We start from the raw sequence: 17,745 nt of genomic DNA on the forward strand, positions 1-17,745 counted from the left end.
GGGAAAGCTGAAGTAATTTTTCTGCAGGGTCTCCAGATCCCGTAAAACAACAGAGCCCAGAGTACCAGAAGTGAATAGTAGTGAAGTGAATGAGCTATATGAACTGAAATATGGAGGCTAAGGATGTTCCAGAAGCTAAAAGTGTGCTAAAGCTGAATCTGCATGACAAAGAAGTAGTAAAATGACATGTATAACTGTAGATCGATTAATAAAGGATAGCATAAGCATCAGAAACTGGAAAATAAATCCATATAGATTTGAATGTGAACTATAAAGCACTATTTTAACATTGAAACAGTACTTTGGAAATGATGGATTATTTAGTCTCTTAGTATCTTTAGATGAAGACTGGCTTTTTTCCTCTATATAATTGTGTTTGGCTTCAGACCCACAAATCTTAAATTACTTCAGAAACAATATTAATAAATACTGCTATGTTCTTACATAGTAAGATTGATTAATATTAAGTACCAACCATACCAACAACCAGTAAAATGAAAATAATGTCCCGAAACTTCCAGTCTATTATTTATACTTTGAAAATGTTTGTGCATATATGTGTGTGTATATATATATATGCATGCATGATTTTGTGTCTATGAATAATACTTCTGAGCTTAGGGAAATTGTACAAATCTGTAAAGTTATTTGCATACACAATTACAACGGTGAGGTCAGAGTTGCAAATCGTGTAATATGTAATGCAGAGAAAAGATTTAATAATGAGGAAAAAATAAACTCATGCTTATGTGATTCAATAGCTTTAGTCCATTAATAAATATTGGGTTGTGAAGTAAATCTTTTTCCACACTACTGACTAGAATCTGCACTTCTGAACATTCATGTAGATGCTGTAATGTTTAGTATTCTCAAAAATGTGTATATGTGGCTTTCTTTGTCTTCCTGTCCCGATAAGAGTGAAAAGCTGTAAATTGCATTTTACTTGATGTCAATTTATTTTCGCAATGTGTGCAATGTAAACATTTCCCTCCTATACTGTGCACTCATTGTTTCGGAAAGTTTGGTTTAATTTCTGCAAAAGTAACTTCTGAAGGTAACTGGAGAATTAAAACCTGAAACATAATTTAATCTCTGCTTTTCTTAGATTATGTTGTGTGGTCGTTAGACACTATCAGTTTTCAGTCTTACAGATCTGTACTAAATAAAGCACATTATCAGCCTTTCTGGGATTTGTTTGCTTATGAAAGAGTAGTCATATATCCTTGGAACTTTTTAAACATTTAGCCACAATGAAAAAGCTGTTTGGCTGTAGTGGCACTACAGCTTTCCCTGTCCTAGCCTTTTTCTTCTGCTTTTCTGCTTTTTTTTTTTTTTTTTTTTTTTTTACTATTATTATTTTGCTTAGCACAGAGGCAGTAATACCAAGGATACTTACCCAAAGTGTAAGCAGATAAGAGCTGGAAGAATCCAGTCAGAAAGGCAACGAAGCATCACAACCGATGACAGTTTACAGTGGTCCATTTGTCCCAAATTTTTTTGCACCACTGCTGTAGAAAATAAAATTATATAACATCTCTTGGATCATTTAATTTATCTTGCAGTGGAGCCTGGAGAACAATATTTGTAGTGCTGTCTGACACTTTGGTAAAACTGCTTCATGATGATCTTTCTGAAAAGTACAATTGATACAGATACTTGATATCTTAAGTGCAAGTAGTGTTGCTATTCCATTTGCTCAATTCCTGCTGAAGTCTAGAGGATGTTTTTTCGTATAGAATACGGTGGTAACTTATTGACCTTCATGCTTTGTATGGACTAATGGAAATGACTTTCTGTTTCAAAGAATGAAAAATATTTTTTTGTGTGTCACTTGAAAGAAAGTGATTTGTTCATGCATAGTTGCTATCAAGAAGTTTAAATGTCAGACCAGAGGTTTCAGGGCAAGGTAGAGCTTTGCCAGCAGTAAACTACTTTGGCTTTATTCCAGCGTTGTGCCATTAGGGGAAATTTGCAATAGTATAACAATGTGGCAATAGAGTTCCTTGGAGGTATTATGTGTGATTTTCTATGTTCTGTTCCTAAAGAGTTTATTCATTTATGTATGTTATAATTGATCTTGCTCTGGTCTTCGATTACAAAGAGGAAAACAGAATTTTTGACCTCAGATTTCTCCTCCATGTTAGGAAACTGACTGTTCCACTTGTACTACCATTTTTAATTCTTTGTGTCCTGTCTTACTTTGCTAATGTGTAGTTATGGCTTTGTCCTGCCTCTTTTTGTATCATTAGAGATATTGGGATATGATTCAGAAGGATTCTTAGGTTCCAAATAAGAGTTATGTGATATTGGGGGTAAAGAAGGTGTGTTGGGCAGGGAAGGAAATGTGTGGGATATAATATGTTCACATGTGTGACAGCTGAATTACATAAATTTTATGAGATCGTATAATTATGTGATCAGCTAAAGGTAAATATAAATGGGTTGAGGCATGGTGGTCTATGAAACATTTTATCCTTAAAAATATAGCTAAAAAAATAAAACACTTAAGTGAAGCCATGATAATCAAGTAAGAAATATAAAAAAGAAGGGATAGGCATGTGGATCTTGATTAGCATAACTCAGTGTGTTAGCATAGGTGAAAGTGTAGTAGATTGACTTTCACTGCAGATCTGTCTTTCTGGATTAGGTTAATGATAAGGCTCAGAAGGATTCCTTTGGTGAACCAATTTGCTCTTTGACAAGTGTTTTGGGAAGAGTTGTGCCGGCAAACATTTTTGGTAGCAATGCAGAGAGTACTGCCTAGATTAGAAAGAAGAAGTGTGACATGTGAATGCTAATAGTTTTGGGAAAGCTGGAAGAGTTACTAACAACTGTGGTGTCTGGACTGCAACTACGCATTAAGTCCAGGAAAGTACTACTTTTTATGTAATTTGATAATTTTAATAATACGATCTTAAGCAGTTTTCTGAATTTTACCATAGAAATATTACTCTGAATATCGAGGCTGAGCCTATGGAAAATGTCTTTGAAATTAGTTCATGTGCTGGAGAACTTGGTTGTGTCTGTGCCAATAGAGAAATACGGGAGGACTATTCTAGTTGGTGCATATAGGTGTCTGGAGTAAGATGATGCTTTGGAGGAACACAGCTATCGTAGCTATATTCTATAATTTCCTAATTACATTTGTTAAACCTTGTAATTCTCTATATTTTTTCAGATACTGAGATACTTGGAACTGTTGATGGTATTCTGAGTGCAGTCTTGCCTCTTATATAATTTATCCTATGTAATTTTAGCTTTAAATATTTGATTGCTCTGAAATTCTCTTATCAAATGGGAACATACCTATTTGATTTTTATCTCCCTTACAAAAGCCATTTAAATTCCTAACAGTCTGTGCTGTTGGCAACAAGTGTATCTGAATTAATAAGGCATATGAATTCAATTCAGGTATAGGAAGGATAAATATAATTCAGTATCATATAAAAAGCACCAAGAATCAGAGAGAGACTGTCAGCAGATAAAGTTAAATGAAGGAAAAGTCCAGTGAAGGAAAATGAATTTAGAGTATATAATTTTTTAGTACCATGCTTTTGTATTTACTACCAGTTTGATGTATACTTGGCATCTAAAATGTTGTTTGTTCCTGTGAGGTCCCATTTATTATAATGACCTTGCACTGATGGCCATATTACAAACAACAAAAAAAGACAATGATATCAAAACATGCAAGTGCAGCTTAACAGAAAAGAAATCATAGAATATCTGAGCTGGAAGGGACCCACAAGGAAAATCGAGTCCAACTCCTGGGTCCCGAAAGGACTGCCCAAAAAATCAGACCCTAGGTCTGAGAGCGTTGTCCAAACCCTTCTTGAGCTCCGGCATTCTCAGTGCTGTGACCACTGCCCTGGGGGGCTTGTTCCAGTGCCCGACCACCTCTGGGTGCAGAACCTTTTCCTAACACCCAGCCCAACCCTCCTCTCTTGCAGCTTCAAGCCATTCCCTTGGATCACCAGAGAGAAAGTCCTGAACAAGCAATAGACTTATGCTTGTCTGATGTTTTGTAGCTGTAAATTACGAATTACAATTATTTTTATTTAAAGTAGTACAATATATAATATTGTATTTAGATGTTTCATGCCAAACATATATACTTCTCTATGCTCTCTTTTATAATTGCTGGTATTATAGATTCCCATTTTTTTCTTTTGGAAACTGCCATCAGAAGGCCAAAATCATTCTAAATTTTTTTTTTTTTTTTTTTTACTTCGTGTTGCATAGTTAAACTGAATTTTCCTTGGCTCAATGGAAATGTGAATACAGTATCAGAACTGAGTCTTGGCTGATCCTAATTTGATCTGCACTTTCATAAGCATTGTAGTTGTCACTATTTTCAGTTTTGTTCGCTCTCCCCTGGATCAAAAAGGTCTTTTCTGTCACACAGGATACCTGCATGCTTTTTCAAAGAACAATTCTTTTAAAGCTGTGTGGTTTATCTGAGAAGCACTTTATGCTTGTGAAGATTTAATAAGCTCTTCCAACACAGGAAAAAAAACAGAGTTCTCTTGGAATTTGAAGATGCAGTGCTTTCGTAAGAAAACTCAGAGTGTGTTGTGGCAGAATTTCTAATGGGCTAATGGTGATCCTCTGGCAGCTCTAGTGACCTGTTTGAGAATCACCTACACTGTGATGGGACTCAGAAGAATAGCAGATGATGTTAAATTCTCTAGAGATATTCTTTGTCCCCAATATCTTTGAATAAATACTGTTTGTTCTTGTGGGATGTTTTTTTTCTTTGTTTTGTTTTCGCTGGTGACAGGACAGTCTTCTGAATGCAATGTGAGTGTGTGTGTTTGTACAAGGAATGTCTCTCATTTTACTGTGACAGTAGTGAGGAATAAATCTATGGATTTTTCCTAGAGGTAGATGCACCTTTTCTGTGACTGATTTTGCAGTTCTAAAGGATGGTTTTGGTAGGAGTTTTCATGTTGCCATTACAAGTTAATTAATCGTGTTCAGATTGTAGATATTTTCAGTAAAACCTCATATTCATAAGCTGGAAGGAGATAATTGCTGAGAAACGAAGGACCTAATATTTTATTTCTTTTTATTAATTATTTTATTCTACACTCAAAATCAATTAAAAGCAGCAGTCTTTAATCGCTATCTCAGAAGATTTCTTGATGTTTTAATCATACCTTATTCTGAACACTTATAGACTAGGTCTAAAGAGTGTTTGGATTTTCGTTGTTCGTACTTGGCTTTGTTATATAAATATTGACTAAATATGCTATCAAGTAGAGTGAATATCATCAGATGAAACTGGTTGTATTTGTGTCTCATATAGCATCAAGAAATCAAAGATCGTTGTGAAACTGGATTGTAAGTGCATTTTGAACCTTGCCATCATTGGCAAAAGAGATGTAAAAGACATAGACAAACGTTGAAATAACTGCTTTCACAATATTACTCTCTGTACTAGATAATTATCCCTTTTTAAATATTTTATTATGTTCCTAAAATGATATAGGTAATCAGATGATTACAGTAGGCAGATAGGCTTATATATCACAGTAGTGATATGGAATATTTAGGTTATTTAAATCACAACTCTTCTCTGTATATAGCATATTAATTATCATCAGCACATTTAGGTTTTCTTCTTCTCATGTAGAGAAACAATAAATTGATATAATTTTGAATTATGCTTATGTACATGCTTGAATTATGACAATTTGACAAGGCAGAATATATAAGATCAATAATCAAAGAGAGAGAGCAAAGCAGGACGTTTATAGCCAAAACAGATAATCAAACGGGAGAAAACAGAGTATGTTTGCCATGGAATTAATACAATTCCTAGAAACTCCATGATTTTTTCATTAGATTTCACAGTCAGGGCAAGTGAACCGCTAATAATATTTTTATGAGCTGTCAAACCTTCCTCCTCCAGTGATTCGTTTGTCAGAGTGTAGCAGGCTTTTATGGATGAGAGATGTATACTTGTGAATCTTTTGCTATGCAACTTCTCTGGCCTTTCCAGTCTGTTGATGATGATTGAGCATAACATGTTTACAGTAACTAAGATGCTAATCTGATGCCTTGTAACAAGGAGGATCCCTTTTCTCGTTATCCCCATGGGCTTCCTCCATAAGTTCCATAGTACCTTTTTGGTAACAACTGTCCCATCCCAGATGAGGACACAGAACTACGTCCCTTAGTTTTATCTTCCCCCACAGAATACACTTTGTGTGCGATGGACACTAAAAGAATTGTTTGGTTCTAATTTTGATTTCTGAACTCTTTCTTTCTTAGGTTAGCCATGCGCAGAACAATTAAAACCATTGTTTTTAAGCTCTGTTTGCAGAGGGGTTCGCCTTAATAAAATTACATCAATGGGTTTCAATACTAATCCGGTTTTGAGAAGTGTACTGGGAGAGGGAAAGGCAGTAGCACTTCTGTGGTCTAACACAGTACATCTGTGTGGGTTTTTTTCTGCATTTTTCCGTGGTCTGTGATTAACTTAATAGATTCTGTAGCTATTTTTTAAGGTAATTTTACTTCATCTAACTGTTCTTATCATGCTTCTGCTTCTTAAATGGACTTACCTTGCACCAGTTACTAGCACAGGCAGCCATTCAGCTCAAGAAATAGAGATCAATTATTCATGAAAGAAAAGCTTCCTTGCTGAATGAAGATGGGATCACTGACACCTTATAAGAATAATTAGCTATTCTTTATTTGTCCTGTTGAAAACTACTTTGACATTTTAATCAATCTTCAAAAGCAGCTATGGTTTTAACTTCATCTGGAGTCACTTAAAGGAAAGTAGGTGACCAGAACTTGACTGGTGTATGTCTCCAGGTGGAAGGAAGGTGAACTGTGGGAATATCCAGTAATTTTTTTATTTTTAATATAGGCTTTTCCTTATACCAGCATCTTAACGTTGCAGCAAAAGGCACTTATGAATGCTTAGCTCTAATCAGTGGTAGAATAAAGTCTGCAGTGAAGTACCACTTTATTATACTTCAGATGTTTCAGGTCTATTTTATAACATTAATACAGATTACATGTATTTTATGGGCCATATGGTACTCTTCATTTTCTCGGATTTGTAATAGGAGCTTGTAACATGATACTGAAAAACAAAATGAACTCCAGAGAAATAAAATTATTCAATTACAATTAACACGCGCACCCTTGCATGACATGTACCACTCATCGATTACTGTCTAATCACATGGCTTGCTTTCCTTCCGACCTAAGTGAGGATTGACTGACACACTGGCGACCAGCCTGAGCAACTGTGAGTGATCTGAATAGTGCTATTGTGTGTTTTACTCAAAGACTAACCCGATATTGTAGTTTGCCTGCTTTACAACAGGGAGTTGGTTGTTACAGAGCACGTTGCTGGTAGTTTATTTTAGATGCATTTGTTAAATAGTCCCACCACCTAATTACTCCCATCCCATCTCCTCTTATTCCCATGCCTCCCATCATTCTTCTGCATGCTAAGAGTATCTAATTTTTGCGTTGTACTCCTCAATTTCTTTTCTTATACTATATGAAAGGGAGAATGGAAGAACAGAATGGAAGAACAGAACTTAAAACGAGGAAGGATCCATCTCCCCCACCTCCAAAAGCCAACAGTCCCTCAGATCACGACAGCTCTTCCTTGCTTTGGTTTGTTGTTACTTGTAGGATAAATGGCATGCTGTATCGTGGGCTGTTTGTTGTTCTTGCATGAACTCAGTTAATAGCTTGCCTCTTAGTTCAACAACATTTCACTGATGGAAAAGTTTTATTAATTATAGGACATTATTATTCTTTATCTTAAAGTTAATTATATGGGGAAACATTTCATTTGTTTGAAGAATGCAAAACACACTGCATGAACTTTACAGTCATTGTAAAAGACTTGGAGACTGCTGATGTTTTAGAATCTACGTAACAATAAAAATAAATTGAAAAGAGCAGTATCTTGCATGTAAAGCATACTTCCATATTAGTGTAGTGTTAAATATTGTTGAACTAGCTGAACAATATAAATTATTATCAGAACAGCGAAAGTTGAACAAAGCAGTTAAACTCTTAAGATACCAGCACTATTGATTTGAACATTATTGTTATAAAAATATAAATCCTATACCGTGAATGGTGGTGATTTAAAAATGAAAAAGTGCTGTATCTCACTGTATTTTTAACCAAAGCTTTAAACATTTCGTATATAAAATTTCATACATTAAAATGATTTCATTGTTGCTGTACCAAGGAAAAAAAGTAACAGATTACTTCTGAATAGTTGAAATGGAACGTAGTAAAGTGTTTTCTGATGGGCAAAATGCTGGCTAAAAATCAGGCTTGGGTTTCTGAAAAAGGAAAGTGTCTCTCTTTTCTGTATTCTAGCAGACATGAGGGTTGGTGTATATTTAGAAATAACTGATTCTACTGTAATTTCCCCCTCTTAGAAACAATAAATAAAGAGAAACAATATAATAATATTCCGTTAATTGTGAAATGTTATTCATTGTGTGAAACCTTTTCTGCTCTTCAGTGACATTTTATATCTTCTCAGACACGTGAATCCCATTATTGCTCATATAGATTCGTGTCTATAAGCAGTCTGCTAAAGTTTCTAATTTCTCTCACAGAGACAAGCTCCACTTATGACTGCCCCAGTAGCTATTGAAGTGAGTGGAAACTTTCCCTTTAACTGTTACGTGATTTTACGCAGTATTTGTGTTTTATCTGAAATTGAATACTGCCAAGATGCATGTTAAATTATAATTAAAATGTCTGAAAATATCATATGCAAGATAGTTATGAAAGAAAGAGGGACTAATTTTTTTTTCCAGTTCCTTTATATGACATGCTGATCATATTAAGAGAATCTGAATTTGAGCCAAGATCTTTACAAGACAAAAGAAATATCGCTGGTATCTGATTTCTATAATATGTCCAGAATGTTGGAACAAAAGTTTTTCTTCCAAGCGTACCATTTCAGAGATGATTTCCACAATATAACAAATATTTTTTTTGTTTCTAGTAATTCTAGTGTTATTATGAAAAATGTGAATTTGTATAGCGAAACTGGAAAACAGGAATGGCTTGCATTCAAGTAGGGTAAATGCATTAGCAATTTAATAAATGATAAATGGATGACCTTATCTTCCTGTAGTAGGTCATAACTGATTGAAGATGCAGGGGGAGAAGATCCAGTGAAGGTAAAGGTAAAATATTTACCTAATGTAAATGTAATGCTATCTTATGCAAACATAATAAAATCTGAAAGCAGTGCAAACTGTCTGACCTGTACGTTAGAAAATTGAGCCCTTTCATGTATGTCACTTGCTTATAGGGCGTTGAGTCTTTTCTGCTCTCATGTTGAATTCTTTTTGCCCAACTGTTTTATTGGGCTCAATTTGGTCATTTAGCTTTTTGATTTCCTTCAGTAGGTAACTCCATATTTTTTTTAATTATTTCATATTTTCCTATTTAACCCAAAGCTGCATTTCACATCATTCAGTATACTTTTAAACATTAAAGAAAGAACAGACTACTCATCATTTATGAAACTTGACCAGTATGAGGAAATTAGCATATATTCTAATCTACACTGCAGAGTAGTACACTTTGATACTTCAGCATCCGATCATTCCTGAAAGGAGCAATCATAAGAACGAATCCTTTGTTCAAATGTATGTGTAAAATTATATACATATCTTTATGTATGTATGTGTGCTGTACAGTATCTTTGACTTGGATATAATGTAGAAGATAATATGTGGTTATTTGAAACAGCTTTTGAAATGAGTATGCACTTTGGGCTTCTGTTTCTGTTGTATCTTCAGTATTTCAAATACAAGGTCACTGACTTTATTGGGACTGTTTGGATAGTGAGTGGGTTTGTATGTCTTTGAACAGCCACAATGATGTTAAATGACTTCTCAATGCATTTGAAAAATCAAGAGCAGTTTAAAGGGGGAGCTGAGTAAAACACAGGAATAGAAGTTATTAAGGTGATGGGTTCAAGTTGAAAATCTTTTAAATAATCTATTAATTTAAATATTAAAAAAATCTCCCCTGCTCAAAAAAAACCTTACGCTTTTGACTGCAATGTTTTAAAAAACAAGAATTACAAATGACACCTAAGATTAATGCTACACAAATGTTTAACTTTATTATTTTTTTTTCTTTTAATGGCATGGAGAGACAGGATTTTGGCTGTGTAAATCATGTTGCTCCATGGATATTCTCAAAGGGAATACTGTTCACTAGAGGTGGGCTGTACATACAGGAGGAATCTCTTGTTTCTACTTTGACTGTAATGTTGGTCTTTTTGGATGGCCTTTGCACAACTGTGAGTGTGTGTAAGAAGGATGGGAGCAGAAACATTTAACAAAACAAGAGCGGTATAGCCACCTTTGAAAAATACTTATGAAATGAAAGTTATCTCTTGAAGATGGTTTAAAGTACTTTGAATGAGAATCTGCAGACCATAGTGGATTATAATGCTTTTGTCATAGCACTGAAGTGAAACTGTGAAGTAATTATGCTAATTTAGATATGTAAAACTATGAGGGTTTACCTCTTCATAACTTTTAGAACGTTTTCATGTTAAATCCAGGAACTTTAATACACAGAATGTGCTATATTTTACTATTAAAGGGGAACTAATCTTGCCGTTTTCTTATAGTAAGCTGGTAGGTAGTAATTTAGCAGGCAGGTCTGAGGATCTCTATAAACTGTTAGCTAAATGCAAATAATCTTTAGTCCTTCAACCTAACATTCTTGAAAATCAACCTAGATAGCTTATTTCCTATAATAGATCTTGAAGGCTTTTGTACCTACTGTTTATTAAATGTTTAATTACCTGATGTATTTGAAAGCTACATTAGTATGTTGCTCTCATACTTGGGGTTATTTTCCCATTTTCACCCTATATTTATTGAAGTTCTGTTGCTAAGATTTCATCTTAAAATAGTTCTGTGAATGAAATACAAACATATCACTGACTAGAATTTTTTAAAGCAATTACTTAGAAAATGTGTGTTTATGTATTTTTAGTCTTTTCATTGTTTTTTCTTAACCCCTGGTCTGTAATTGCAGCAAATACTTTACATTACTAGCATTTAATAGAACACGGATGTCTTGAATATCATGATCTGATTCATCTTTCTGCTGTTTCAGAACGTGCTATTAACTGAAAAAAAAAAAAAAAAAAGTGTAGTAGCCATCAAAATTCTCAGAGCATACTTTCAAAAGGCACCTCTAATCTCCTGCCCAGTATGGGAAATTTCACATGCCTCCCAAAGCCTTCTTCTCTTCCTCCTCTTACCATTTCAATTAGACATGACTTTTTGTTGTCCTTTGAAAGTCTCAGACATATTGCAGCATATTCTGCATTCTGTGTTTATGTCCTATACCAAACACTGCAGTATATATCAGCAGAGAATGAAAGATTTGTAGACTCACTCTCACTACTAAGTATGACTCAGCTGATAACCTGCTTGCGTCAGTGTAAGTTCCAGGCTATTTTTAAAATACTTTGAGTAAAAGGGTGCTGCATCCATATATTAGTATGAGTTGTTATGAGTCTGGTTGCAAATAAATAGAATTTTTATTTGTGTTTGTTTTTCAGAGTCAGAGCTTCAACTGTGTGGAAAAGGCTAAGTGTCCAAGATCTAATGTGAGTTCCGTGCAGATGCAGGGAGATTCAGATTATTTCATCAACCATCTTGGAGTACCTGCCACACAGTTTTCTTATGAGGACATCAACAAATCAGAGGTAGTTACAAATAAAAATTAACAATCTGAAAATAGTTACACAGAGTGATTAAATATGGATTCCTTGCTGTTTATGTTATCAATTGTATTGATTATTACCTGTCCCTCAACACATGGGCTCATTGTCTCATATAACAGAATCATAGAATGGTTTAGGTTGGAAGGGACTCCTAAGGATCATCTAATTGCAACCCCACTGCTATGGGCAGAGACACCACCCACTAGATCAGGTTGCTCAAAGCCCCTCTGAAACTCAATTGTAAAATATTTCATGTTAGAGAACCAAAACAAGCTGCTTTAAAATTGTATTTATTTTAAACAAGAACTCTCTTTCTCTGAAAAATAGGGCCTACAGTACTATGTACTATGAGGCACATTTAATCGAAATCTGTAAAACGCTTTTCGTAATCAAAGTGATAAAGCCACTGCACTCTTACTTGAAAAGTTTAACTTCTTTTGCCAGTTTAGCTTTTCTTTACCTTACTATTTTTCACACATTTGCATAACAGAGCAATGCTACCACCTCGATGAAAGGCTTTAAAGCCTAAACATGGGAAGGACTCTAAAAGAGCAGGGTATTCAACTAGTAAACATTTTGTTTAAATGTGCCAATGTTTCAACTTTTCAAACAGTTTTGGAATTTCATCCATGAACTTTTCAAATAATTTTTTGGAATATAAATGTCATAACAGTGAGTTAACATAGAAAATATAGCTTTATTCAGCAGTATAGGTTAGCTGTACTACTAAGACAGAGCAACATAAATTTCTTGGGGATCTGAGGGCTTTTTGCCCAATGCTATTTTAACTGCACCAAAGGCATCTACTCTTATGGAAAATACATAATTTAAAATATAAGCTGTTTACACAGCTGTTGGTTATAGAGATAGTGATTTCAGGCTGCATATGCCAAGAAGGGCTATGTGCACTGTGGTGTATTTTGATAAAGGCTGCTTCCGCCTGCTTATAATATCAGTTGTTTAAGGCTACTGTTCTCTTATATGTGTTATTTGTGAAGGAAGAGAGGCAAATTCCAGAGAATCACTGAAACTCTGAGGCAAAATGAAGTATTTTCTAATCATACTGCTTTAGTAGCATCATCAAATGTGGACAGGAGAAGACAGATCCTCCTGTGCCATCCCATACTTGGGATGGAGACACATGGAGAGAGGATACGTAGCCTTCCATGCTGTTGTAACTGCTGAGTGAGCTCACTGTTTCAAAGAACTTTCTGCAGATTTACTTAAAACAGATCAACATTAATTTTATATCTATAAAATATAGCTGCAAAAGAAGATATGGCACAGCTTTTGCAGTAGCATGTCACTGTGTCTCTAGCCTTCTCCAGAAAGTTGATCGGCATAAATCTTTCATTTCATTTTTGCACTGCACTTATATTAATATAACATCAGTATCAACAGTATCATGTGGAAAATTTTGTGGATTTTGCTCTCCCTAGCCATGATTTTACCTATTAGAGAGGCCATCAGAATTTCAGTTGTTTATGTATACCTTCTCTTTTAACCTTCTTCTGCTTCTCATTTCACTCTCCAATTTCTTTGTTCTGCTTTGTTGTTCTTTTTATGTGAGTATCACCCTGTATCATTTTCCCTATTCTTGGTGGAGTACCTTAAAAATAGAGTTTGCTGTGATGGATTCAACATTTTAATCTGATAGCCACACTTACCCTTTTTCCTTCGTGAAAGGGGACAGAAGAAAGAAATTTCTAAAAGGTCTATATTTGGAAGTATAAAAGTGGAGTTCTTTGCTAAAGAGGGGAAAAACAACCCAGCAGTTGCAAGTTAATTCATTTTGATTGTATCCTAGCAGTTTATAGCTTAGTTGCTGAAGAACTAGAACGTAAGTAAATCACAGGGCCTGAGAAAAATCACCTTGCTATGGCTGCCTAATGTTTGGCTACAAGAGAAAATATAATCTGGATTTGCTGACGTTTTAGAGATCTGATTGTTTCCTGAACATTGTAAATTAAATGACAGCAGGCTGTTCAGCATTTTGAAGCCCTTCTGATCACTTGCAAATGTAAGCTGACAAAGGAACTTTTTTCCTATTTTGATGGAGCTATTTTGAGCTCTTTTTCATGATGTAAATGTACTGCTACTATCCCATTTCTGTGGCATTGTAGTCTACAGTTTTCATGAGGCATCCAATTCTTTTAATTAGAGCTAGATGATTTTCTGTGTTATCTGCATATTATTCATCTTCCTCAGCACATTCCACTACTTAATGATTTCTGTTTGATAACACAGAATTTAAATCCCTTCTGCAATAATGTGACAGGTTGCATGAATGGTAGCATTATCATTTTGAGAAAACGAGTTAGTGCACAAATAAAGCAAAACAAACAAAAACAGAAAACAAAAACGTAAAAATCCCCAAACCTCTGTGTTGTTTTTTTGTTTTTGTTATTTATTGATGGGCACATATTTAGCATGAAATATTTTATGATAGCTCTCCCAGTTCAGGTATGCAGGGCTTACAGAACATTTACTTTTACACCTAGACCATAAAAGTTGTTTTCCGTATCTTCAGTCAAACTTAAGTACAGGCATGAACGATAAAAATTACCTGTCACATTATTCACAGGCTAGACCAGGAGAGTGTAATACCATGGACCACTAAGCTAATTTAGAAGAAAAATGAAAAGAAGTCTCTTTATAGAAGGCATTTGTATGTAATATATGTAGAAGAGTTTAGAATTTTGACAGTTTGAGATTGTATCCTCTTTAGAGAGAATGCATAATGATTTTTATTTCTGTTGAAATATGCATAACTTTTTGAAGGTAACTTTCAACTTTCATTAGAGTCTTTAAAAGTGAGTTTTGCCCACACTGGTGTAAAACAAAGGCCACTAAATCTTAACACGTCAATGAATGTTTGCTTCTCGCTCATTTTCACCATCTATTTCCACTTCCTCCCGCCACCCTGGCTCCTGCCCTCTTTTCTTTTCATCACTCTTCAGTGTAGCTTACTGCGGTTTCTTGGTTTCAGTATTTACATGCTTAGGTTGACATATCAGGCACTTCTTTCAAAAGAAATCAAAAGCTCTGCAAGTTTTCTTTGTTATCACAAAAGAAACAGAGGAGCTGTCCTTGATGGAGAGAACTTAGAGTCTAGTTTACTGAGAAATAACTCCCATGTCACATGCTACTTTTATCTCTTTCCTGTGTTAGTGTATAGGGAGGGCTTAAGCAGTATGGAGTGCTCTTCTGTGCATCTGGTGTGTATCTTAAAAGAGTGAACGGGAAACTGATGTTTGTACCTATTTTTGTCTGTATGGGAACAATACGGAATGTCTGCAAGTTCTGGGGTGTCAGTGATCGAGGGCTCAGTTTTAATACTGTGTTACGTGGTCCTCAGCTGAACTGAGCATAAAAATTCATGGAAATCAGGGTGGCATGGGGAAGTTCTGGTCTCTGGCAGTGTGTAAAGGTCCAGGACTTCGTCCAGTCATCTGGGTAGGCTTCACTAGGACCATATCACAAGTATCACCTGATAACTGGGTGATTCTGTTCTCTGTCGTTATTGATTCACTGATGTATGGAGTCAGTTCCAGTTATGACCTTGACATGTTATTTGTATTACTTAATTTTAGTTCAGTGAAAGTGCCTAAGTAATTGTCCTCAGTGAGTTCAGTTTAATTTAAACAGAACATGTAGAAAGCATTCAGAGTTTTTTTTATTTTAAAATTTGCAACTGCATTATCAATCATCCCAGCAATAGGTAATTCAGTAGAGTAGTTGATGCCCACTGGCTCTATTTCCAGGTGAATACCTATTATAACCTCCAGCACTCTGTTTCTTAGAATTCACAAAATGAGGAAAATAAAGCTCATTTCTACCTATCAGTGAGCTACCGCTATTTCTCTGACTGCTGGAATTTATCAAAAGCTACTGTTTCTTTGAAAGAGCAGTTCTCTGTGTATCAAATACGGAACGGACTGTGTGTGTCAACAAAGCTGAAAATAACCAGTAAACAGTTCTGCAGCCTTGTGAGAAGAACAGACAAACCCCAGTGACGGACACAATGTCTGTCTTCCAGCTACACCATCTGAGCTGCAATTTACCTTAAAATGCAACATGTATTCTAATGTTAAGCAGCTGGATGTATTGTAAACAAATGCCAGTAAGTGTCACTATTTCTGACCAATGTTCTCCTACCTTCCCTCTAGAAAAGTTCTTGTAAAGCAATATATTTGATTTTTTATTTATCTTTGCTACATATACATGTATAAATATACGGTTTTGTCTAGTAAACTCTGGATAAAGCAAGAAATCTAACTGAGCACACATACACCCTTGTAGCTATGTAACTATGTTTTGTCTGATCCATGATATCCTTTATTGAGAACCATTTCTGCATTGTTATAGTGGTTCAGTGGTCAAACAGTAGCAGTGCTTAAAATCAATCAGTTTTTATGATCTAATGTTTCTGATCTCTATGTTCTTAACACAGTTATCTCAGCATAACATATCCCATAAATAATCTCACTGTTACTCCATAACCCGATCATTTTCTCCTTTACTTCTGGTATGTCTTCAAGTCCCTTTCCAGGCAGGAAAGAATTTTCTTATCTCAAGATTTCAGACTGACTATTTTGATGATCTACAACTGACCAGGCTCTTCTGGTAAATTTTATGCTGTCTTCCCTCTATTATCATTAATGTCCTGGACTGCGTCAACCAGTACCAATTAATTTATCAGATCCAACTATATTTATCAATAAATTCATTTGCATAAATCATGGCATGATTTTCTTTGAAGGATCAGGGCAGACCATATACAAAGGCCTGCTGTATTTATTTCAGCTCAAAGCAGAACTTCTGTGTCCATAGCATATGCTTGAATGTCCTTAGGAAAGGATTAATGCCTATTGTTTTACCTTGATATTTCAGAGAGGTGTCCACCAGAGAGATTCCTACTCTGAATGGAAGCCATGTTTCCCTTTCTATATCTAGATTACTAGGGAGTTTGCATATAAGGGAGCCTTTCCAGATAAAATATGGCTGTGCATAGCTCCCCTCCCTTCTCCCCTACTTCCTCCTCTCCTTTCTCCCTGGTATATGTTAAGTCTTCCAAGGAAATACACAGCTGGTAGCTGCCAATGGAGAGTTATGGGAGACTCATGTATTGCAGGAAAGAAACAAAGTACAAGTGTGCTCAGAATACCAGAGAATAGCAAAATTTCTTTGCAAAGGCACAAATGTATATCAGCCTCAGAATGGCAAGTTGCGTGGGAACCCAATATTTCCTTTTTCTAAATTGTCAGTGGAGTCTGGTGCTGCCACATTTACTGCTGGGAAGTTTTATGAACTTCGTAGTGGAACTTTATGGCCAACAAGGTTTAGCAATGGGAGTTAGAAGTTTCAAGGGGAAGAGAGGTTTTGGTTTTGTTCATGGACAAGCAATGAACTGTCAGTGTTTAACAAAATGTAGTCCAAACTGTCCCCAGGAGATTGTCCTAGAACCACTCGTGAAGGTAGGTCCAAGGCATGGCTGCTTCTGCGTCTTGCCTTTCTCACTCATGGGCTATGTTTTTATAATAACCATGCTCTTAGCTATTTATACTGTATTTCTTCTAGCCAACGCGTTTTTCTCCTTTCTGTCTGTCTTTTGCTTATAGCAGTGCTTTTTAATTTCTCAGTAAATTCAGGGGTTATTCAGTTTAGTACTCAGCAGTCATACATTAATACATTAGTCCATCTGTTCACTTGTACGCTAATGTAGTTGAATTTGGTAGTGAGAGCAAGCTGAAATTGTTAAGGTTAATGACTCAGTGTTTTACAAGACAAAATACATTTGACGTTCAATTGATTGCATGAATTGTTTTATTGAACAATGTGAATATTAAGCTACTTAATGTCATGGAAGAGCATCTTTGTTATTCCAGTAATGTTAGTGAAACCGATGATGTCCTCATCAGTCAGATACATTGCTGTGCTCCAACAGAGTCTATTTGGTCTCACAAATCTTAGTGCTT

The 17,745-nt window shown here is 35.4% G+C and overlaps 1 protein-coding gene across 20 annotated transcripts in view; it reads left to right on the top strand.

Annotated features, from left to right (window-relative positions):
• The window catches only part of NAALADL2 (N-acetylated alpha-linked acidic dipeptidase like 2), a 438,404-nt gene that overhangs the window by 344,912 nt on the left and 75,747 nt on the right, over window positions 1-17,745 (top strand). For 18 of the 20 annotated variants that reach the window (XR_013954885.1, XR_013954886.1, XM_080604240.1 and 15 more), the window contains one exon: window positions 11,603-11,749. Coding sequence is in view for 16 of the 20 variants with exons in the window: in XM_080604240.1 (XP_080460366.1) it covers window positions 11,603-11,749 (147 nt within the window). In the remaining 4 variants the exon portion in view is untranslated. Of the gene's footprint in view, window positions 1-7,532; window positions 7,621-11,602; window positions 11,750-17,745 lie in introns of those variants that run through there. The other 2 variants (XR_013954883.1, XR_013954884.1) reach the window with 2 other exon arrangements.

The sequence above is a fragment of the Anser brachyrhynchus genome (genome assembly GCF_964034855.1).
Source record: "Anser brachyrhynchus genome assembly, chromosome: 9".
In the NCBI taxonomy this organism is placed as follows: domain Eukaryota; kingdom Metazoa; phylum Chordata; class Aves; order Anseriformes; family Anatidae; genus Anser; species Anser brachyrhynchus.